This window comes from Aulostomus chinensis, chromosome 5 (genome assembly GCF_037954235.1).
Source record: "Aulostomus chinensis isolate RoL2024-O1b breed Wild chromosome 5, RoL_Achi_v1.0, whole genome shotgun sequence".
NCBI classification, from domain to species: Eukaryota; Metazoa; Chordata; class Actinopteri; order Syngnathiformes; family Aulostomidae; genus Aulostomus; species Aulostomus chinensis.
This window is the reverse complement of record NC_141324.1, coordinates 30,694,506-30,718,406: the sequence shown is the minus strand read 5'-3', so window position 1 is coordinate 30,718,406 and position 23,901 is coordinate 30,694,506. Positions and strand designations below refer to the sequence as shown.

Sequence of the window (23,901 nt, the reverse complement as noted above, 5' to 3'; positions counted from 1 at the left end):
CGACACGTCAACGACCTGTGCTCTCGTCAGTATTCAAACACTTATTCATTCATTTTACTTCAGCCTGAAGTTGTCTTTCCTTTTTTTATTCAAATTTGATACACCTCTTTGAAATACTCCATCTTTTGTTGCAGTTTTACTCTCTTGAATACATCTCTCTTTTAGTACTTTGACCTTCACCAAGGAGGTGTTGAGCTTGTCAGTGTGTGTCGGTCTGTTTGTTTGCCAGCAGGATACCACAAAACACACAGCTGGATATGAGACTTATGGAAAGACAGGCTCTCTTATCAGGGAAACGCCATTAACTTTTGGATCTGGGAGGAGATCCTGCATCATGATGACTGTTGAAAGTCATTGGCAGGACTGGAAAAGTCCACCTGAAATGGTTGAAAGAAGAATATTTCAGCTTGGAGAAATCCTATCATTCATGTTCTGGAGCCTTAAAGGGTGTTACAAGTCCAACTGATGCACTGATTGAAGTAGATTTCAAACCAAACTACCATGAATGCAACAGAAAATGCAGAAATAGAAACACTGGTTTATGCAGACACGCGATTTCTCACACATGGCAGTACCAGAGCTGCAGCTTGTTGGCCCCATCTATTAAAAATGAATGAATACCAACAAAGTTTGAGGTGGATGCCAGCACAACAGTAACATTCAACACACTTCTGTCTGGAGAGGCGTCAGATTAGCAGGATAAGGCCATCATGTGTATCGCAGCCAACATCTGGGATTGTAGGTCAATATGACAGCTGCATTAAGCTTCGCCTGGTGTGACCTGACTGATAACACGGCGATGCTTTAAACCATACATCCGTAGCACCAAACAAGCGGTTCACATTTGTCAGAGTGAACACATCTTTTCTCAAAGTGAAGATTTAAATCTGCGAAGTCTTGAGCTGCAGCACAGACAACAAACGGGAGGCAGCTTATCTGGCGTCACAAGAGTGCTTGTGTGAGTTTGCGCTTCCAAATATCTTTTCTATAGTGTGTTATCAACTCTGAAGCAGAAAATATACTCTTATCTCCAGCAAATCCCCCCCCGGGACCCTGTCAGTCACCTTCATTGTCTTTCCCAATTCTTCATTTGCCATTGAGCGCCTCAAAAGTAAAGCTCATGAAGACACGTGTTTCAGCGCTCTGGAAGAGTGGTTTGTGTTGGTAAATGCTAATTGGATTGCTGTAGGCTGCACTGATAACATATAGGAATTTAATACTATTCACCTTTAAATGCTCTTGTTTTCTGCTCTGTTATTTATGTACGTTATCTAATGTATGAGCAGCATATAAATATGATTTATTTGAAAAATAATCACACAATTCCATGTCAGTGGGATGAAAAGGAAAATGATCAGTGGGTGTTTCAAGGCAGTTTGCCATATTTTATGAATATTCATTAATCTCATTTGAATAAAATGCTATACGGCTGGCATACGTTGCTTTCTTCAAATGTGGAACAGCTGAATGACAGATAGGGATGAAAGACTAATAGACACATACAGTGTGTGTGTGTGTGTGTGTGTGTGTGTGTGTGTGTGTGTGTGTGTGTGTACTCACTGCCTTTGCGTTGGCGGTAGAGGAAGAAGGCAAGCGCCAGTAGAAACATCAGCAGCAGAATGGATGAGCCCACGGTTCCACCGGCGATGATTCCGATTGGAACAATATCTGAAACAAACCCAGCCGGGAGCAGGGTCAGGGGTGAGGGACAGCTGTTACCTCCTGGTCAAAAAAACCTGCACGGATGTTTAAGCAGAAATCCTGTTGTGTTTTCTGGCTTAATACTTAATCTGAAAGGGCTGTTGATAAGGCATGCAAGTCAGACGAGGGATAAAAATACTGTAAATCTAAGGACAAATCCGATCTCTCTCTCTCTCTCTCTCTCTCTCTCTCTCTCTCTCTCAAAGATGTTTTTGTCGAGTTTCTGAAGCCTGCAAAATCTGACAGCTGAAAGAATAAGAAGCAGAGAAGACTGACAGAGCATGAAGAAATCATTTTTCCAATGAAATGTGACATACCAAGCTCTGAAAATAAACCGCGTAACCATCCAGAATGGACTCTCAACAATATATCTATCATCTGGCCTCCAGCTGAAGCCACGGCTGAATAATCTCGCCCAAGGGAACATCAGCTTGATCTAATTCAGGTTTTATTCATCGTAAACAAACACATGTTTTTAGAATCCCTTTCTCAATAAGATCCAAGGTGCACGGCGCCTTTGAGCCATGTCCAATCACTGAGAGCAGCACGTCTGAGCGGTACATCGGGTGTGAGGCACACACAGGTTGACACTTGTCTGTATATTAACCAGAGGTGTGGTTTGGGTGGAACGCCAGTGTAACCAATCGTAGTGTCACCTCCAATTCTATTTAGGGACATCTATTTAAATGGCATCGACTGCAAGTTTGAGAAGTGATTTTTCTGCTGAAACACTTTAATTCTCAGTTTAGCCAAAAAACAAAGCCGAATCGTTTGTTGTTCAAACACACATGCAGGCGTTGGGCGAACGCAGCGTGGTTCCACGGCAGCTACGTCGTCTGAGACGAGAGGCGCGCAGCAGAAGAGGCGGTGCACCTTCGTCACTCATCTTTGCTCCGTAATCAAACCACCTGAAGGATGTCAGTTTGCTCCAGAAACATTTTTCATCTTCGTTATCATGAACATTAAACCACCCAAGTGAGCAACTCAGGTCTCAATGCCCCCCTGCTCTTCATCCTCTACACAGATGACTGCCGATCCCCACAGCCCAACTGCCACCTGGTGAAATATGCTGACGACACAGTTCTCCTGTCACTGCTGTCAGGCCCAGCACAACATCATGGACCCGCTCTTCAGGAGTTTGTAGAGTGGTGTGACAGCTCCAAACTAGAACTGAACGTCAGCAAGACCAAAGAGATGGTGGTGACCTTCTCCAGCAAGCAGAGGGATCTGGCTTCTGCTGTCATCACCACCATCCACGGGAAGCCAGTGGAGGTGGTCGAGGAGTACAAATACCTGGGCACAATCTTTGACAACCTCCTGAACTTTTCTGCCAACACAGAGGAGATTCTCAGGAGGTGTCACCAACGACTGTTCCTCCTCAGGAAACTCAATTCCTTTGGAGTCAGCACACCCATAATGATGACTTTCTACTACGCCTTTGTGGAAAGCATCATCACATCCTCCAGAACCTGCTGGTTCCACTCCCTCAGCCTCCAGAACCGGAACAGACTGCAGCGCACTGCATCAGTGTGCTCCAAAATCATCGGCCTGCCTGTCAGAACTCTTTCACACGTTTACAGCCAACAGGCCCTGAGACAGGCAGCCAAGATCACCAAAGACCCCTCACACATACTCCACTCTGCATTTGAATGGCTCCCCTCTGGGCGACGCCTCCGCTGTGTGGCCTGCAGAACTGAGAGGAGGAAAGCCACCATAGACCCCAAAGCCATTCTTCTCTTTAACTCCAGCTGCTAACACCTTCCCCACACCAACACCCTACACACACACACCTACACACACACCTACACACACACACCTACACACTCTCCCCGGACTACTCAATATCCTGTCTTCACTGTTCCACTGTTTATACTGTTTACATTGTCTGCACTTTATTCACTCACTCCAGTCACCTTACTCTTCATTCTACATTGTGTACATACTGTATGTAGTATATTTATTGTATTTTTATCTTTAATCTTATTTTTATTCTCTTATTTATTCCCACTGTCATGTCCGTTTTTTTTTCTTTCTTTTTCTTTTTTTCTTTGTTTTGTTTTTTAATGTCATGCTGCTCAGTTGTACCGTATTTTAATTGCCCCTCGGGGGTAAATAAAGTCATCTGAATCTGAATCTGAATCAATGTCAGCACCTGAACCGACACATTTTGATCAACACACCTCAGCTCTCGTTGGTGTTGATGTTGGGAAGCATCTCAGTGACGGTTAAATACTCATTCATTCTGCTCAAAAGGTTGGAGCAAAGACGCCTTTACGGCAGGAGCCAACCCAAACTGAGCTAATTTGTCTATACGGGGCCTGTTATGACGTCCATGTTGCCATTGCCTGGCAACCGTGGTCACAACAAGTCTCCCCTGTCCACGCCTTCACTGCATGTTTTGTCATACCCTTCTCCTCCAGGGTGATAATCATGGTGCCGGGTCCGAAGGAGTTCCAGGCGGTGCAGTTGTACGGCGAGTGGAAGTCAGACTCCATAACGTTGTTGATGGTGAGGGTGGAGAGAACAGCCCCGCCCTGGGATGGCGGCTTGCTCTGCTCCACCGTGTACCTCTCCATCAGGGTGCCTTTCTCCTTCTCCCACACGTTTTCCTTCCACGCCCAAACCTGAAACACACACGAGTGAGAGATCACTCTGCTGGTCTCCATCAGTGGAGCAGGGATACTGGGTTTACAGGTGCTGCGCTCAGGACGGCTGATTTAGAACCATCAGATGTGACGCAGGTCATCAACGCACAAGGTCATTTAGGGTGAATTTTACAATCGGTTACATTTCTAGCATTGAAAACACTTTGAAGCTGAAGTTTTCTCTCAACTTCAGTCATTTGATCTGCAACTTAAAAGCTGTTGAAAAACAAAGCTTCCAATCAAAGACGTCAGTTCGCTAAAAACTCAGTAAATCTATAAATCTGTTCAGTCCTCACAGCAGGACACCCTTGGAGCTGACAGCAGCTCTGCATTAGCAGGATGAAGACCGAACCGCCACGACGTTCAATTTGTTAGATTTTTATCTAAATTCCACTCTTTACTGCAGCAATCAACCAATTACCCCTGGAGGATCAATAATGCTAATTCCTTGATCTTATCTGAGATAGTATTAACTGCAATTAACTCACATAGAGACACAACACACCCACACAGTCACAAGTAAACACTGAGCAAACACACGAGCTGGTGTCAGGGAGGGTTGAGGGACGCGTATGTGACTCTGGGCAGGAAGTAGCTAACAGCAAAATAAATTCTCGTTTAGCAAACGAGCTCATGTAGCGGTTCAGTAATTAAAACGTGTGCTCAAGCATCCTGACAGACACCAGACACCAGAACAGACCCGAGCGCAGTGTGCAGCCGCTGGACATGAGTGACAGAGTCTGAAGCTGGTTTGCTGCTTAAAATATGCTGAGACAGAAATTTGTGGTGATTAAAAATGGAGCATGGTGGTATCAAATATACATAGACCATATGTTGGGCTAATGCACCTCTTAACCTGTGCTCCAAAAATAAAAAAGGGGATCAAGTGAGTGAGGGGGATGTTTTTTTTTGAAAATCCAATGAAAATCTTTTGCTTTTAATCATTTTTCTATGTTCTCACAACCTTCCTCATCACTTTTTCCTTTTTTCTTCCTCGTGCTTCTGTTTGCTCAGTCGGATTTTCAGTGTCTGTTTCTTTGAAATTTCTTTACTCGTAGAAAGACTGACTCTCATTTCCTGGCTGTTTCACCTCGCCACTGCCTGCCTAACCCTAATCTCCATCCCTTAATTTAAGGACCGCAGTAATCTGACTGTTAGCCTTAACGAGTCGACTCCACGGAACAGACACACACTCCAACTTGTGTGGGGGTGCAAGGGCTTGCAGCTTTAATTACGGCCGAGCACAAAAGTGTCAGGGGCCAAAGGCCAAAAGTTGTCCTGGACGGAGGTGCGTGCTCTCTGAGAGTGGTCGAGTTCAAAATAAGACAGCCCGACGCACTCCTTCCCCCCTCATCCTCCGCTGCACCTGCACCACCGAGCGCCAGCGCCTGCACATAAACTCGAAATGTGGAGTCCAACATTTTGGCCCCACAAAGCATGTTGGATCTCACAAGTATAGTAGGTTTCTGGTTTTAGACTGAACAGAGACACACATGCACTCACACACAGCAAACACACACGCGCACATGCACACACACACACGCGCACACACACAGAGCACACACACACACACACACACACACACACACATCATACTCCATATTTTATAAGTCCTTGTGTCTGTGCATTAAGCCGAGACTATAATGTCGTATCACATTTTACGCTCTGAGCTCTTTGCCAGTGCGGCAGGGGGCTGAAGCTTCCTAAAAGCTCTGATTTCTGTCATGTTGGCACAGCACAATTGGATAATTGACGCTGAAAGGTACAGAATTTCACTCTCCCTCCATCTCTCTCTCTCATTCTACCCTTCAAAATCAAATGCTGGATTTAGTGCAGTTTTTGGCTTCTCCCCATGCTTTGTGGGCTTTCTAGTAGCTCGTTTTTTGTTGTTGTTTTTTTTAAAGACAAAAACCAGTCTTAAGGTTTCTATCACATCCAGAGGCGCTTGTCTTTTTTCTTATATAACACTGACACTTTATATTAAACGAGTTCGATCATACTCTCAGAGAGAGCAGCACACATTTCTGCAGTCACGGCACATTTCAGGAGGATATTCCATTGCAGTTTTCTGGCAGGAAATCTCAGCAAAATCGTTCCTCTAAAGAAACCTCTCCAAAAGGGTTCAGTGAATAGGAGAGCGGTTGTGCCGGTGGGGCCGACGCCCACTAAAACTGAGCAGGTTTGGATGCCACATGGACACTTCAGCTGGGACTCCACACCTCCAGTTGGTATGTTTACTGCTAAATCAGCTGAACTCTCTGACCCCTTCACTGGGTGCCATTTTACGATCTAACGGGCTCCAGTGCAACCATTACAGAGATATTACGTTCAATCCATTTAACAACAGTAACTAGAAGGCACCTCCAACCAGCAAGGATGCTGCACAGGTCCAGAATATGAACTTACTATCTTCAACATGACGTCTGCCACATTGCTGATCATACCACCTTAATACTTCTCTCCCTAATTAGAATACATGGCCTCCAGCAATTCTACCAAAACAGATTGAGAAACCACAGAATTATTATTATTATTGTTATTATTATTATTATTGTTATTATCATTATTATTATTACAAGAAGCTGAAATATTCCTCTATCAAACATTTCACATGGACTCAAGGAATTTATGAAGTTCTAAGATGTCCAGAAAAATACTGCAATCTGCTGATGGCGTAGAACAGTCCTATATTATCCTAATAATAATATTATACTTTGTAGTACGATACTATATTGTTATTCACCCACTGAATTTTATCTAAATCTGTTCATTGGTTTTTGAAATATCCTGCTAACAAACCAAAAAATCAAAGAAAGAAATGGGGAAGTAAAAAAATGATGAGCTTCAGTGCCGGTGGAATTCATGACAGCTGCTGGCTTGTTTTGGTCCAACGAAACAAGAAGCCAGTAAAAGCAAAGTATTTATTTTTCTATGCTTTTCCTTTGTTTCACCAAGTCAAACCTGAGCGCTGCCCAGAGACGCTCACGTCACCCATTTAACCTGCGGATCCCTGAGTTCTGAGTGTGATAGAAATTGCATGAGAGAGAAAAACACCTCTCACATCCACTGACCCCTTCGTCTTTGACAAGCGCAGACCTCCAACCTCCAGATCCGTGAGTCCAGACCGAGGAATACAAAGATACAGTGCTGAGAGAATATTTCTGCTGCACTCTCAGGATTTTTTAACTCGTTTCCGTTGTGAATTACTCGACAAGGTTACTTCCTGAGGCTTTTATAGATATTCAAACAATACAAGAAGGAACAACCCATTCTCAGTTGAAGCGTCACAACCATTAACATATGCAACGTCTGAGAATGTTTCACAAGTAGATAAATCCTTTTTGAGGGGACTGCAAATGACAGCGACGGGGAACCACTGTTCTGGACTGGCTTGAAGGGCGTAAATGTCGGTGTGATTTATGCGTCTGGGAACGATGCCACGTCTCACAACAGCGAATCCCAGCCAGAGATACTGGGAGCCCACGGGTGGGAGTGTGGAGCCGCTCAGTTCTTTGAAATATTGAGATTATGATTTGATTTGAGGGTTGCACGGTGGTGCAGTGGTCAGCACTGTGGCCTCACAGCAAGAAGGTTTTGGGTTCGAGTCCCGGCTCGGGCGCGGGATCTTTCTGTGTGAGTCTCCATGTTCTCCCTGTTCCTGCTGGGTTCTCTCTGGTACTCCAGCTTCCTCCACAGTCCAAAGACATCAATTTGGGGACGAGGCTGATTGATTCTCTAAACTGACCGTTGGTGTGAATGTGAGTGTGAATGGTTGTTCGTCTCTGTATGTTGGCCCTGCGATGGACTGGCGACCTGTCCAGGGTGAACTCTGCCTCTCGCCTGTAGATGCTGGGATAGGCTCCACCCCCCGCGACCCTTACTAGTGAGGAATAAGCGGAAGATGACGATGGATGGATGGATGGATTTGATTTGAAGTAACATAAAATAACTCTTAATTCAGGTAGGCAGTGGTGGTTTAAACACCCAGAGCCTGCAGCTGATATCCGGGTGGGAAAGGAAAATCCGTCCCTCATTACCAGAACCGAGGAGCCCTTGAGCAAGAAGTCCAACAGCTCCAGTGTCACTGAGATCTTCAGCATCTTAACTGTCATAAAAACTCAAGACACACGAGATTTCCCCTACCAGACGGAATCAGATGCACCGTTTGCAATAAATGCTGCAGGGCAATCTCACGGACGGACTCCTAAAGTAGTGACATCACCACTTCAAGGTAGTCACATGGGATTCACTCAGCTATGATGACTGGATATATGTCAGCTGGGCTTGCCTGATTCCCACAGTGCTCAGGTTCTCACAGTGAAAAATTGTTAAACCCCCCAAACAAACAAAAACCCAGTGCTGGACCTTGTGTCTGTGTCGGACTGCGTCCCGGCTGTGCTGCTTTTTGCTGCACAGAACACAGCAGGAACGCAGCACAGTGGCTCGGTGGGCGGCTGCTTCCCCGTGTGTTCAACTGTGCAGCACCTCTCGCGTGTTTGTGGCTGCAGCTGCTGGAAGGACGACGTCTCTGCGCTGTCGGTTATGTGATGTTTTATTCTGCCGTTTAAGAGGCAGATACCAACGCCTCTGTTCGCTTGCTAGCATGAGATAACGCAGCGATGTGGATGAAATTCAATGGAAAGAAAGCTCTTTTTGGATTAAACAGAGAAACAGAAAATGATGTTTAGTTCCATGAGGTGTGTGGTCTCGTCTGGCTCTCTGTTTAACCTCAGCTGGGATTCGCTCCTGTGGACAGCGACCAGTGTTTCGGGACTCGCGTGCAGCCAGCGGATGTCAGGGCCAAGACCTCTGATCACTCCTAACGGCTACTGATTTGCACCTCGAGACACAAGAATAGCAGAGATGTGATCTATGATAAACATGGGACTGCAGGTGAAGTGAAATGTGAACTTGTCAGACGATGACATTTGGGTTCATACATAAAGAGCACAGAATGGATGTCACGTTTGCCAACTGCCGTCTCCTGCCTCAGACAGAAAAATGCGGCCCAATCCCCACTCTATATTCACTGTAGCAAGCAACTTTAGTCCTTCGCCACATTAAAAGTTTGTCAAAAACGAATCATCTAAAATTGCAAGCAGTGAACTGTGTTCTCCTTTCGTCAGGATTTCTTGTTATCTACTGCACTCCAAAATTTCCCAGGGACATGTGTACTGTACTGTGCAGCGTCTCCTCTCTCATTTCACCCAAACACAGCAGCTGCTTTTGATGAGTCACACCTTCCATCCACCACGGAGGAAGAACAGATCGTTCTCACATTTTCCAGACACAATCGCGGAGCCGTGCCACTTGCGCTAATTGTTTTGTTGCCAGTATTATTGGCTGAAAACGGAAAGTGAAAATCATTTTCCCGTCCAGGGGATTTGTGATCAGGTTTCTGTTTGAGGCAGATGCTATCTGAAAAGGTCGAGCACCTCTGCAGCAGATTACAACTTCCAAGGATGGACTTACAATCTTATCAGGTGGGGGGGTGCTGGCGATGTAGCACTTGATCTCTCCTCTCTCCCCTCTGACAGCGTACTGGACCGGATCACTGGAGATGATGGGGGGACCTGGCCAAGTCAAATAGGACAAGATAAAGACGGCGTAAGAGGATTACAAATCTCAGGGTTGGTGAGAGCACAGTTGCACAATAAATCAACACCTTATTGGAGAGACCTTCATGGTTTCACCAGGTCATCACCTGCTCCCACACCTGTCCGTGAAAGCAACACACACTGTTCTACTCAGTGAGTCTCATTAGAAATGCCACATTCCTTTCTCAAAAAACAGCCAAGCTAATCAAAGCCAAATTCTTCCAATACTGATGCGGATTATTGCATACTGGTGGAACAAGCCGGAAGCCAGTGGAGGCGTAGCTACGGCAACTGGCTTTGATAGATAGCTCTCAAAGGAAAATGACACCGTCACTTCCCTGTGCACAGATTTTATTGAATTAAAATCCAAAGGTGGAACTTTTAGGTTTCATGAGGAGCTCAGATCATGAACCCAGCGCAAACTTTTGTGAAAAGGTGACAGCAGAAGTTGTTTTTAAAGGAAAGCAACAAGCTTTATTCAGTCAAAGTGGAGAGTGACACGTAGCTACGTACGTAACAGCTGTACTGGTATTTGTGAAGCTCAAAATCTCTTTATATCGGAATGGAAATCAAAAGAAAAAAAGAGGAGAAAAGGCTGAATGGCAACTCAAAAATATGAGGGGGCTCTACAGTCAGGACCAGAGAGCCAAACGCCGGTGAAAACATTCCCTCTGTAGTGGAGGTAATGATGTGCAGAGAGATTACGGCTCAGAAACATTACAGAGGTCACCCTTGGTCTGCGCTCTTCCCTCCATGTTCGAAGCAGACGTACATTGGAAGGTGTGTTATTAACAGCAGAGTCAGAGGAGTAACTGACCGTTGACGGTGAGCGTCACCTCAGTCTCTCCCACTCCGATTCGGGGCACGATGGCCTTGCAGACGTACTGGCCTGCGTCGGCTTGGCTCACTGACTTCAAATAGAGCTGGTTGTTGTTGCTGAGCACCTGGACACACACACACACACACACACACACACACACACACACACACACACACACACCAGTACAGTAGGTTTGTGAGCTGGAGAGCAGAGATAGACAGGCAGCCAGAAACAGTGGGAGAGCGGGAGATCTATATTTAATTCATAAAACATGTTGATTTACTCAGCAGGCTCCATTAGTTTTTTTTCCTGGAGCCTTTCTTAACTTGTTAGGCATGAATTAAAGATTTACGATATGGAGACGGCATCTTACTACCAACCGCCTGCTTTACAACTAAGCAAACATTTATGAAGTCTGGGTTTTAGACATTAATATAAGTTCAGGCGGGTGTTTTCTGAAGAATTTACCAATAGTTAAACACATAGGATGGTGTTGACTCTCTGTGTAGCTTCCTTCAAGAGTCACTTAAAAAAATCTGATCAGATTACTGGAATAAATCAAGCTGCAGCATTGAAGTCCAAAAGGTTGTTGTGATGTTTGCTCTCACCATGCTGGATCCTTTCTTAGTCCAGGTCAGAGTGAGAGGGGGGTTTCCAGACCACTTGCAGTTCAGAGTGACATCAGAATCCACATCAACAGTGATGGGTCTGGGCTCCACGACCAGGATGGGACCAACTGAGACCACGACAAACAACAAGCAACAGGTTTCCTTAGAAAATAAGCAGGTAGAGAGAGTTTCTCCAGTTTCTAGAAATTTGCTCCCAATGTCCTGCACGCAAACTAAACTACTGCCTATTTATGTTAAAACACGATACGACACAATACGATACGACACGATACGATACGACACGATACGATACGACACGATACGATACGACACGATACGATACGACACGATACACTACGATACGACACGATACGGCACGATACACTACGATACGACACGATACACTACGATACGACATGATACACTACAATACAACATGATACACTACGATACGACACACCATCACTGAGCAGCTTCATTCAAGAAATTGTGCGTAGATTGAAGACACTTATGTTATTTTTTATTCATATCTTATGTTATTTGTTTCAAAATATCTTTCAAAATAAGCATCATGAGGTGAAACTCAACAGAAACGGACGGTCAAAGATTCCCAGAGAGTGGAGGAGTGTTTGTCCTCTACTCACAGTGGACGTCCACTAGGATGCTAACGTTGGTGCTTCCCACGGCGTTGAACACCTGACAGGACACAGGCTCGGTGAAGAAGGAGTGATCTGCCGTGGTGACAAACACACTTTCCCTGGCGCCCTCCAGCAGAACGCCACCTTTAGCCCACCTGACAGAAAAATACAACCAGGTAACAAGTTGTCAGCAAGAGATCCAAAAAAAACCCAAACAAACCCCCAAAAACCAGCTTGCCGATCCAATGATAGGTTTCCACAATTTATCAATGATCATTTCTGTATTATCAACGAAAGTAACATTAATAAAACCTTTTTTTGTCAAAACCAGACAGAGTAATTGCGAGTTAAAGATACATTTCTCTTTGTCTGTTATATTAACTGTATCTTGCCAGATATCTAACTCAGAATCATATAATCGTACTGCAAATCTGCCATTAGATGACATTTTAATATACACTCAATGGGCTTCGTGCCTCAGCACTTGGCAGAGCTCCCGCGCTCCGGTGGAGTCTCAAACCTCAGATTAGGCACCACACTGCTGAACTACAGCATATTTTCACTTTACTGCTGTCATTCAAGATAAATGTCCATGTTTAATTGGACAAACATTCAATACTTTCATCAATCCTGGTCTGAGAGGAGAAATTATAACCACCTCCAGGGCTGTCGGAATAAATGGAAAAAGCAAATACATGTAGGCCTCGAACAGATTTGCAGTCTGGCTCTTTATGTTGCATCAAGAAGTCAAGTTAAATTTATTTTTAAAACTCATTTAAAAAGTTTTTTCCCATCAAAAACACAGTCAGGAAAGACAGAAGTACATGACGATGAAAAGACATCATCGAAATGACAAAAGCGAGGAACTCAGGGTTGATAACCACACCTTCAATCGCCAACGGTACTGCGATGTTGACAACATTCGATTTGCGTCTTTACACGTTTTTTAGAGAAATGCGGGTAAAAGGTCCTCCTGACCTGTAGCCCATGATGGGTGGGTTGGCAGTGGCCTGGCAGGTGAAGGTGACCCTCTCGCCCTCCAGGACTGAACGAGGCTCGATGGACAAGGTGACTGTGGGAGGGTCTACACCAGGAAACACAATGATGTCATGACTGTTGATCTGCACACAGACCAGCCAGGTGAAGGCGAGAGTCACGGTAACGTCTGGTTCTGCTGCTTCTACGGAACTCCAACTTCACTTAGACTTGGATTAATTAATCACTGCGAACCTCGTTTCCATTGTGAGGAATAGTTCTATATCTCATGGTTCTATATCTCATTGTTCCATATCTATTGTTCCATATCTCATTGTTCTATATCTATTGTTCCATATCTATTGTTCCATATCTAGTTGTTCCATATCTATTGTTCCATATCTCATTGTTCCATATCTCATTGTTCCATATCTATTGTTCCATATCTCATTGTTCTATATCTATTGTTCCATATCTATTGTTCCATATCTATTGTTCCATACCTCATTGTTCCATATCTCATTGTTCTATATCTATTGTTCCATATCTATTGTTCCATATCTCATTGTTCTATATCTCATTGTTCCATATCTATTGTTCCATATCTATTGTTCCATATCTCATTGTTCTATATCTCATTGTTCCATATCTATTGTTCCATATCTAGTGTTCCATATCTCATTGTTCCATATCTCATTGTTCTATATCTATTGTTCCATATCTCGTTGTTCCATATCTCATTGTTCCATATCTATTGTTCCATATCTCATTGTTCTATATCTCATTGTTCCATATCTCATTGTTCTATATCTCATTGTTCCATATCTATTGTTCCATATCTATTGTTCCATATCTCATTGTTCTATATCTCATTGCTCCATATCTCATTGTTCCATATCTCATTGTTCTATATCTATTGTTCCATATCTCGTTGTTCCATATCTCATTGTTCCATATCTATTGTTCCATATCTCATTGTTCTATATCTCATTGTTCCATATCTCATTGTTCTATATCTCATTGTTCCATATCTATTGTTCCATATCTATTGTTCCATATCTCATTGTTCTATATCTCATTGCTCCATATCTCATTGTTCCATATCTCATTGTTCTATATCTCATTGTTCCATATCTCATTGTTCTATATCTCATTGTTCCATATCTATTGTTCCATATCTATTGTTCCTTATCTATTGTTCCATATCTCATTGTTCTATATCTCATTGTTCCATATCTATTGTTCCATATGTCATTGTTCTATATCTCATTGTTCCATATCTCATTGTTCCATATCTCATTGTTCTATATATCATTGTTCTATATCTCATTGTTCCATATGTCATTGTTCTATATTTATTGTTCTTTATCTCATTGTTCCATATCTATTGTTCTATATCTCATTGTTCTATATCTCATTGTTCCATATCTATTGTTCCATATCTCATTGTTCCATATTTATTGTTCTTTATCTCATTGTTCCATATCTATTGTTCTATATCTCATTGTTCTATATCTCATTGTTCCATATCTATTGTTCCATATCTCATTGTTCTATATCTCATTGTTCCATATCTCATCATTCTATCTCATTGTTCCATATCTCATTGTTCCATATCTCATTGTTCTATATCTCATTGTTCTATATCTCATCGTTCTATCTCATTGTTCTATATCTCATTGTTCCATATCTCATTGTTCTTCATCTCATTGTTCTATATCTCATCATTCTATCTCATTGTTCCATATCTCATTGTTCCATATCTCATTGTTCTATATCTCATTGTTCTATATCTCATCGTTCTATCTCATTGTTCCATATCTCATTGTTCTATATCTCATTGTTCTATATCTCATCATTCTATCTCATTGTTCCATATCTCATTGTTCCATATCTCATTGTTCTATATCTCATTGTTCCATATGTCATTGTTCTATATCTCATTGTTCTATATCTCATCATTCTATCTCATTGTTCCATATCTCATTGTTCCATATGTCATTGTTCTATATCTCATCATTCTATCTCATTGTTCCATATCTCATTGTTCCATATCTCATTGTTCCATATCTCATTGTTCTATATCTCATTGTTCTATATCTCATCATTCTATCTCATTGTTCTATATCTCATTGTTCCATATCTCATTTGTCCATTTCCCCCCCAAAATTTCTTGGTGAATCGGTGAATCCCCTCAGTCAGTATCAGCCAACAATAAGTTTAACAGTTGTGGTAAAGTCAGTCCTTCGTCCTGGTTAACAGAAACATCCCTGCCAATCTCGCACCCTCCCTAAATAACGTTGAATCTCTTAATCATGAATTTCTATTTCATAACTTGGGCCTTTTATCTCATAGCTGGGACTTTTTATGCCACACTTTTTTATGTATGCTTTTTTGTTGTTGTTTTGCTTCTGTTAATCTCAAAGTTACAGCCTATCTTTTGGAATATGTTTTATGATCAAAGCTGTTTTTAACTTTATTTTCTGGTCTAAAGGCTTTCAGAGATAAAGGGTAGGCTAATAGATAACATTTGACAGTTGTTCTGTCTCATACTGTCTCAAAGAAACACTAAACTACAAATGGGAATGCATACATATCCTGTAAAAAAAAAAGAAAAATTGGAACGAAACACTGAATTTCAGTCAATTGCAAAACTGCTAATGAATTAAAACAGCTAAGAGGCTGGAACCAGTCAGGGTTTTTAAAATGATTTCTTTTGAGCAACGTACGGTGGACGTTGAGGGTGACGGTGGCTCGTTTGCCCATGGGGACCGCCGGGTTACTGGCCACACAGGTGAAGTTGCTGTTACTGTCGGTGTCGACCGGAATGATAGGAAGGTAGCTCCTGGTGGTCACCCTCTTCCTGTCCGGTAGTACTTCCTGTCGGAGAGGAGAGGAGGAGGAGGGTGGAGGTGGATAAGGACAAAAAAGAAGCGATGGAGAATCGCGTGGGAGACATGAGAAAGAGGAAGGGAGGAGAGAGGGACGTGAGGTTACTGTAACCTCACCCTAAGACTAAAATAGAAATCTGAAGGTAGAAATTCAACACAAAATAAATGAATTTCAAATGCAACAGAAAACTCTCCAACTTCATAATTGAGGCACTTAATGTTGCTGCAAGAAAATGCCTTTCTAATAAATGTTGTTTCAATTAATTCAAGCAATTTAATTTTATAATAGCTTTGGGCTATTCATCAAAATAAAGCTGACGCAAAAGCTGAAAAGAAACAAATGCTGAGAGGAGTCGTCGCCTGATCAGTCAAGAGAAAATCAATGCTTGCAATGATTTTTCAAGCAAAAGTGCAGTTGCAACAACAGGGACGATAACAGATCGAACCAGACTCACACGCCGTCATCACGAAACGCAGAAACGACACCGTTGCTAAACTCGTGTGACCAAACCTGACTTCAGGATACAAACAGACATGGAAGCGGCGAGATGTCGTAAACTGGTTCCGTACAATTTTCGGCATCAGCTGGATGTTAAGGTTCATTGTTGATCTGGAGTGGGGCTCCTGCTAGCACCTGCTACAAGCTAAAGTGTGCAACATGCTGCTGGGGTGCTCCCTTTCACCGGCTGCTGTACCGAGCGTTTCTGCTCAGTATTCCATTCAAAGTGGTGTGTAATTCCCTCAATTTACAGGATAATTTAGGCAGATAATCTGTTCAGATTAGCATTAAACCGTGAACGGTCAAACAACTGTCAGGAGGAGAAAATCAGATGCACCAAACTGGCCAATTATCTTGTAGCGTGCACTCAGCTTTAGCCTCCAACCTTCAGATGCGAGGATTTGCAGTTATTCTCTGTGTTACAACATTGGAAATATAATTTATATTTGGGTTTCAGACAGTTGTTTTCACTAAAAATGTATGGCAAAGGATCAGACGAACATATCCCAGATTTGAAAAGGAAGAGGAGCGTTTAGCAATGAAGCTGCAACCGTCTGTCAGAAAGTGTCGACAGCGGTGAACATGTATGTTCAGTAAAATAGGAACAGGGTGGAATAAGTGTGAGCGTGTGTGTGTGTGTGAGCATGTGTGTGTGTGTGAGCGTGTGTGTGTGTGTGGGTGAGCGTGTGTGAGTGTGTGTGTGTGTGTGTGAGCGTGTGTGTGTGTGAGCGTGTGTGAGCATGGGTGTGTGTGAGCGTGTGTGAGCATGGGTGTGTGTGTGAGCGTGTGTGTGTGAGCGTGTGTGAGCATGTGTGTGTGTGAGCATGTGTGTGTGTGAGCGTGTGTGAGCATGTGTGTGTGTGTGGGTGAGCGTGTGTGAGTGTGTGTGTGTGTGAGCGTGTGTGAGCATGGGTGTGTGTGAGCGTGTGTGAGCATGTGTGTGTGTGTGAGCGTGTGTGTGTGTGAGCGTGTGTGAGCATGTGTGTGTGTGTGTGAGCATGTGTGTGTGTGAGCGTGTGTGAGCATGTGTGTGTGTGTGAGCGTGTGTGAGCATGTGTGTGTGTGAGCGTGTGTGAGCATGTGTGTGTGAGCGTGTGTGAGCATTTGTGTGTGTGAGAGCATGTGTGTGTGTGTGTGTGAGCGTGTGAGAGCATGTGTTTGTGTGTGTGTGCGTGTGTGTGTGTGTGTGAGCATGTGTGTGTGTGTGAGAGCATGTGTTTGTGTGAGAGTGTGTGTGAGTGTGAGCGCGTGTGTGCGCTTGCAGGCATAATGTCATGTGAAGGAGAGTACACGGGAGTGTGAAGGAAGAAGAGTGTGTGAATGTGAGAGAAAAAGTGTAAAAAACACGACTGTGTGTGAAAATGTCAGTTAGTACAGTTGTGGCATGTGTATGTGCACTTGTGGCTATCTTTTACTGTACTAGTGAGGTCCCAAAACCCGGCTGTTACTATGCTTGTGGTGTCAGATTTTAGTTTAAATGGTTGTTTGACCATAAGTGTTGAGTTTGAGGGGATCACTTTTCCTGAAATAATAAAGGTCATCAATGACCCAAAGCAAGAAAGAACACTGCAAGTATTTGGTGTTCATTAACCAAAAAAAAAGAAGAAAGAAATAAAGAGGAAGATGGCCTCACATTCAGCTTTAAAACTGCAGATAAATCATGATTTTAATTTCTAATTGGAAGATGGTAGACCAGCTTCTAAACTATTTTTTCTGCGTGAAACAGGAACTGAGCGAGCGCTCAGCGAGGTCTTGTGATATTCACTCACAAGGTTGACGGTTCTCCTAAAAATATGTCCTATTTAAAGGGTTCCAACAGCGATGTGCTTTTCATTTATCATGTGACTGCAATCAGGTGACAGCTCCAGATGGGCAACGTGCTTCGTTAAATTAAGGCTGGTGAACTTTCTGGTGTGGCCTCGCTCGTCCTGTCCTGCTGCTGCAGGTTTCCCATCTAACGTGCTCACGTGGGTTTTAATGTCCTCGCTGGCAGAAACCGAGGGGCTGCAGAGCCTTCAGAACAGCAGCGTTCAGGCTTTTAGCAATCAAATGTTGTTGGTGATCACCGGCGAGTTCCTGTTTGGTGCAGCGAGCAGTGACGCTGTCAGTGGCTGGGATTCTGAGGAAAGTTCTCCCCCACGGGAACTTAGGCTCACCAGGCGGTGCGAACATTTACGGGAACATTTTTCGAAGTGGTTCAATCAGCATTTCTGTTTCCACTGTTTTGTGGATGAAGGCGATGACACGATAACGTTGTTCGGTTTCAACATTCAGAAACCACTGATCCTGTCGAAGGAGCAGAAAAAGACCAAATGGAGCAGAGAACTCGGCGACCATCGCCGCCTTCTGCGAATGGCTGATTTGGGACGTGTGGAATTTACTGCACATCGTCAGAAAATGAGTGGACAACTCTTGTGTTGGGATGCCAGACACCACAGACGTTCACCCACTGTCGTCTCTGGATATGTTTATCATGCTTTTACCATATTTTTTTAGTTTTTGCACATTTTTAGGGGGTTGTAATTTAATTGTGCTGCACAAAGCTGGTTTTTAGTTTTACGACAGGTGCATATGTTTTGCTAACCTGTGAGGGAAATTTCTTGGCTTGGATGACTTCTACGTGCACACTGATGTAGGACAGGGATTACTGGTACGCGCCTGCTGCTCAAAGGCCACCCCGAAGACTTTGGACTGGTTCTGCAATGCAGGCTTTGTCAAACTCTTTTTTTTTTCACAGCCACTTGCAGCAACAAAACCTCCAAGAATTTCCTCAGTCCATGTTGCCACTCCAGGGAAGCGTTTGAAAGCATTTCGACACTGACCCATGAGTCCAGTTCGTTGAGCTCCGCCTCACAGTTTTTCAAAGCCACTCACGAGTAACTATCTCCAAAAAGCAGTCCAGAGAGAGGTCCTACTGGGGCGGTTCGCTTACACAAAGGTGCTGGCCGCCTGAAAAACATCCCATGAGTTCTTTAGCTCAAAAAAAGCACCAACAGTAAACTGTATGAAAATGCCCCTTGCCAGGTTTCACGTGGCAACACCAACTCTCCCAGCTGCAGGTCAGGATATTCCATTTATAATCAAATAGTTCACTACACAAAGGTGTAATTTTTGTCAACCAAGGTCCACATTGTCTTTGGCTGTCCTTCTAACTGCATGGTGACATGTATTCATCTAACGCAGGGCAACTAAGATGCTGTCTAGTCTGTACTCTAATTCCTCTTCACAGTGCCCATGGCAAAGAGAGCATATAAATAACCAAACAAACAAGCACACTGAGGAACACACTGGCTTCCAGGTTTTGTCTGAGGAACAGATTGTTCTTCTATTGTACTAGAATTTGTGCTTTAAACCCTTTTAATCCACCAGTAGGCATGTGAGATTATGCAGATCTTCTGTAAGTGTGATAAACTCTTCATGGTTTAATGTGCGTTTTATGTTGCGTGACTCTTGCCTTGTGCTTGTGTGTATTTGTGTGTGTGTGTGTGTGTGTGTGTTAATGTCTGCGTGTTTGCATGGAAGTGTGTGAGTCACCGTGGACTGGTGGGCTCCTTCCACAGGCACTCCATCCTTGGTCCACTGGATGTGCGCTGCAGGCTTGGCCCCGCGGGTCACGCAGGTCAAGTTGTATGGATTCCCAGCCATGAGTAGGAGCTCTGGGGTTCCCTCCACCACTGGATCCTCAGGGGGGACTCGAGGAAGCAAACACAAATATATTACTTGACAAGAAGACAGATTCATGCATGTGCGCACAGAAACTAAACATACAAGTTCTCCTCAAACTTTTCTGTGTGTCTTCCACTCAGTCTTAACTGAAAAAAATGAAAAAGGCGAGTTGTGATGATGAAATCACCCCATCGCAACACAGTCTGTCAGTCATAATGTTCGCTTTGTGTGTGACTAAACATGGCCCTCTGTTGCCAACATTGTTCGGTTCATTTTTGTTGTTTTGTAACTTCTTCTTTTACCACATTGGTAACTCCAAATCCCCCCAGCATCCACTTACTGAGCACGTTAAGTTTAGCTCTCCTGGAGCGCAGGGCGGCCTCTGTGGCCTGACACTCGTACAGAGAGTCATCGGACAGCTCGGCGTTGGAGATCTCCAAGTTGTACTGGCCAATGTCCAGAGCTCGCAGCACCCGGTACCTGGGCCAGGCTGCAGGAGACACAGAGCAGGTTGGCAGTTGTTATCTTGTGTGACTCATTGACTTGAAGTTTCAGATCTGTCAGGGTTGATTTTGGGGTTTGAAAAGCCAAATATGGACATTATACTTATGGAATGTAATTTCAAAACAGGGTTTCACCTTGAAAAAAATACCCTCCTTTTGATTGCTGGCATGAGGGAAGGGAACATTACAGACTGCTATGAAAGCCACGAGTCCTTACTTTAGCTTGAAGAACGATCTGCGTCTGAGCATAATATCATCTTCATTTTAGAAACACGAAATGATGAACGTTTGGTACAGCACTGAAATGAAACTTTTAATTTTTTCATATTCTGAAGAGGGAACTAGAAATAAACTAGAAAATCAAAGGAGAAGGAAGGGAGACTTTAATGTGCTCAAATCCATCTTATTTTCTTTGGAGCACAAGGCTTCATTGGTCTTCATGTTTAGTTTCCCAAAGTCATAAACTCTGGTCACAAAGGTTTAAAGCAATACTTCACCCAAAAAACTGTATTTTATCTTTTAAATAAACACAAATAGATTTCTTGAGCCCAGGAAGACAGTTTCCTCTCCTGCGTCCCTTCTTCATGTGTCCAGGATGCAGAAAGAACCAGCCACGTGTCTTTGCCTGAAGCTAATGGAGTCTGACAGCTGACAACAGCAAATCTGTCCAAAAATGTTTGATCTCAAACCCTCCAAACAGCGTCCAGTATCGTCCACGTCTTTGTTCACCCAATTATCCACAAACAGTTTGATTTGATCAAAAAACAAACTGTAACATTGCGGTTCAGTGCCTCTGTGAACAAGGGCGCCCGCGGCAGGTGGTTCAGCTGGATGCGCCATAGGACCCTGGAAACAACTTCAAGGTGAACCATTTCCTTTCTTGTTGTTCTGCTACATATTTACAGGAACTGACCCTTTTTCTAAACACTTTAAACTCCACCACAAAAATCTAATTTGACTAAATCTTAAAGCTCTTGGACAGAAAAACTGCGACCATTTGTCAGGCTACGTGCTAGCGGAGGTAAGTACAGAGCTGAATGTAAAGCACTTTCTAACGTTAGTGAACTTGAAACTGTCACTCCTCAGATGGTGTCTGATCCAGTGCATGCTGGGAAAACAACAAAAAAGGAAAAGCTTTGAAAACAACAGTGATTCTTTTCATCCTCTTGGTCCGTCAGCAGCGAAGGACCCCCGTGCTCACTACATTTCCAAGATGTAAAAGCTCTCATGAATTATAAACGCTGAATCACAATCGTACTACATTAATAGCAGCAGGCAAGACGTGTGTTTATATGAAAATGTCAAAGCTTTTCATTTTAAAACACAGCATTTACATCAGACCTTTTTCTGCAGCTGCATTAACCCGAGCATCAGGAGATGATGATAGTGTGAGTCCTCGACACAGAACACGGGGGGAGGGAATGAAAGCAGGAACAGCAGCCCAGCCGTAGATAAACAGCTGAAGGCGATCAAACATCATCATACCTGCAGAGACAATGATGCCACATCGGCTCCTGGATGATCCACAAACTACCCCCCCCCCCTTGAACCCACATCTCTCAAAGACATAATTGAGTGTGACATCCCACTAGGGGGCACTCATTGATCCTCTGTGCCCAATCCTAACATGACATCATGGATTCAGATGGCAAAGGCAGGCAGTTGGGGTGCGCAGAGGACGTGTCTGGAGGTGGGAGTGGGTTGGGGGGGGGGGGGCAAAAGTATTAGAGGAGATTACATCATCCACTCCAGCACCTCGCAGCATAGCAACCACAGAGGTGACAGCACCCCTGGGAGAAGGCGAAGGAGAAGAAGAAGGAGGAGGCGGTTGAGGATGAACAACTGATGCCTGCAGGTGGTGAATAGATGGGAGAAGTCTGTCTTTTATGTATGTGCAGTGATTACCTGTAAACACCACACTCACACGGCTGTACACTGACAATTATATACATTCTTTGCACTTTCTACATTCTATATTTAAGCTGAGCCAGGAGGCTGTTATTGTGAGAGGAACTTGTGCCTTGGTGCTGATGTGTAAAGTGCAGGTATGTTTTGAAAGCACGATCTGCACGCCTACACATCACAACAACCTCTCAGATGCCAGTGCCTTGTCACATCAGAACAAATTAATCTTATTTCTACACTAATTAAATAGAAGGCAGTGTATAGACACTAGTGTTACTTGTGGCAGCTGTTGATACTTGTATCAAATGCTCTTTTCAGTTTCTATCATATTTAGTCATCCATCGTTTTTATTTAAAGTTTTAGTTGAGTAAAAGTACTGCAGTCTCATCTTAGTCAAAGAAAAGCGTAACTATTTTAGTTTTAGTCCATGAATCAAACTCACTGCTCTCTCAGTGGTGAGTCTTGGTGCCTCCTCAGTGTTTTCTGGGAAGTTGATATTAATTTTGAACAAAACGCATCTTAGTCTCAGGCACACTTTAATAATTGGATTATTTTTATCTTGAGTCAAGGGTTAGTCAACAAAATCTCAACAAGTTCAAATCTAATTTTTGTTAATTTGACGACTGTAATTTGCAGTCTGTAGTGTCACTGATTTAGGGAACGTTCCATACCAATTTAATATTCGCAAATGTTTCAGGGTTATTAACTTTTAGACTCCAAATATGTCCTCTTGGCCTTTTCTCCAAAATATGATCAAGACCTTTTCTGGGAGCTGAACGGTGGCCCCCATCAAGAAGGTTGTGGGTGGAGCAGTGGTCCTCCCTGTGGCCCCCAGCAAGAAGGCTGTGGGTGGAGCCCCGGCTGCAGCACGGGGTCTTTCTGGGTGAGTCTCCATGTTCTCCCTGTTCCTGCTGGGTTCTCTCTGGTACTCCAGCTTCCTCCACAGTCCAAAGACATCAAGAGGGACCAGGTTAATCCAGACTCTAAATTGACCGTAGGCGTGGCTGGGAGAGCCAATGGTTGTCTGTCTCTATGTGTTGGCCCTGCCATGGACTGGTGACCTGTCCAGGCTGCTGGGATAGGCTCCACCCCCACCACCCTCAACAGGAGGAGAGGAGGAACATGGAGGGATGGATGGATGGATGATGGATGGAGGGATGAAACTGCAGCCATCTTTACACCTGCCATTAAAATGAACTGTTGTGACCAGATTGCCGTCAGATTCTACTTGACCACGCCCATTTTCACCTGGTGTTGTCAAGCACCTGCAGGTCAACGCTGAGACCCAAATGTGATCTGATGTCACTTTTTACCCCTCAAACAAATGTCACATTTTCTTCTTCTTCTGATGAATGTCTGCAGAAGCATTTCCAGCAGCAGGTTATATCATCACATCATTTCTGCGCCGCTAAAGCAGCAACAGCAACAGCAGCAACAACAACAGCAACAACAG

General features: G+C 43.7%; 1 protein-coding gene across 1 annotated transcript in view; it reads right to left on the bottom strand.

Annotated features, from left to right (window-relative positions):
• kirrel1b (kirre like nephrin family adhesion molecule 1b) overlaps positions 1-23,901 on the bottom strand; it is a 79,447-nt gene that overhangs the window by 6,694 nt on the left and 48,852 nt on the right. The window contains exons 3-12 of the mRNA XM_086204568.1: positions 20,381-20,530; positions 19,909-20,066; positions 15,714-15,864; positions 12,988-13,093; positions 12,016-12,164; positions 11,372-11,499; positions 10,761-10,887; positions 9,819-9,919; positions 4,109-4,325; positions 1,561-1,668 (exon numbers count right to left, since the gene is read on the bottom strand). Coding sequence (XP_086060694.1) covers positions 1,561-1,668; positions 4,109-4,325; positions 9,819-9,919; positions 10,761-10,887; positions 11,372-11,499; positions 12,016-12,164; positions 12,988-13,093; positions 15,714-15,864; positions 19,909-20,066; positions 20,381-20,530 — 1,395 coding nt within the window. The remainder of the gene's footprint in view (positions 1-1,560; positions 1,669-4,108; positions 4,326-9,818; positions 9,920-10,760; positions 10,888-11,371; positions 11,500-12,015; positions 12,165-12,987; positions 13,094-15,713; positions 15,865-19,908; positions 20,067-20,380; positions 20,531-23,901) is intronic.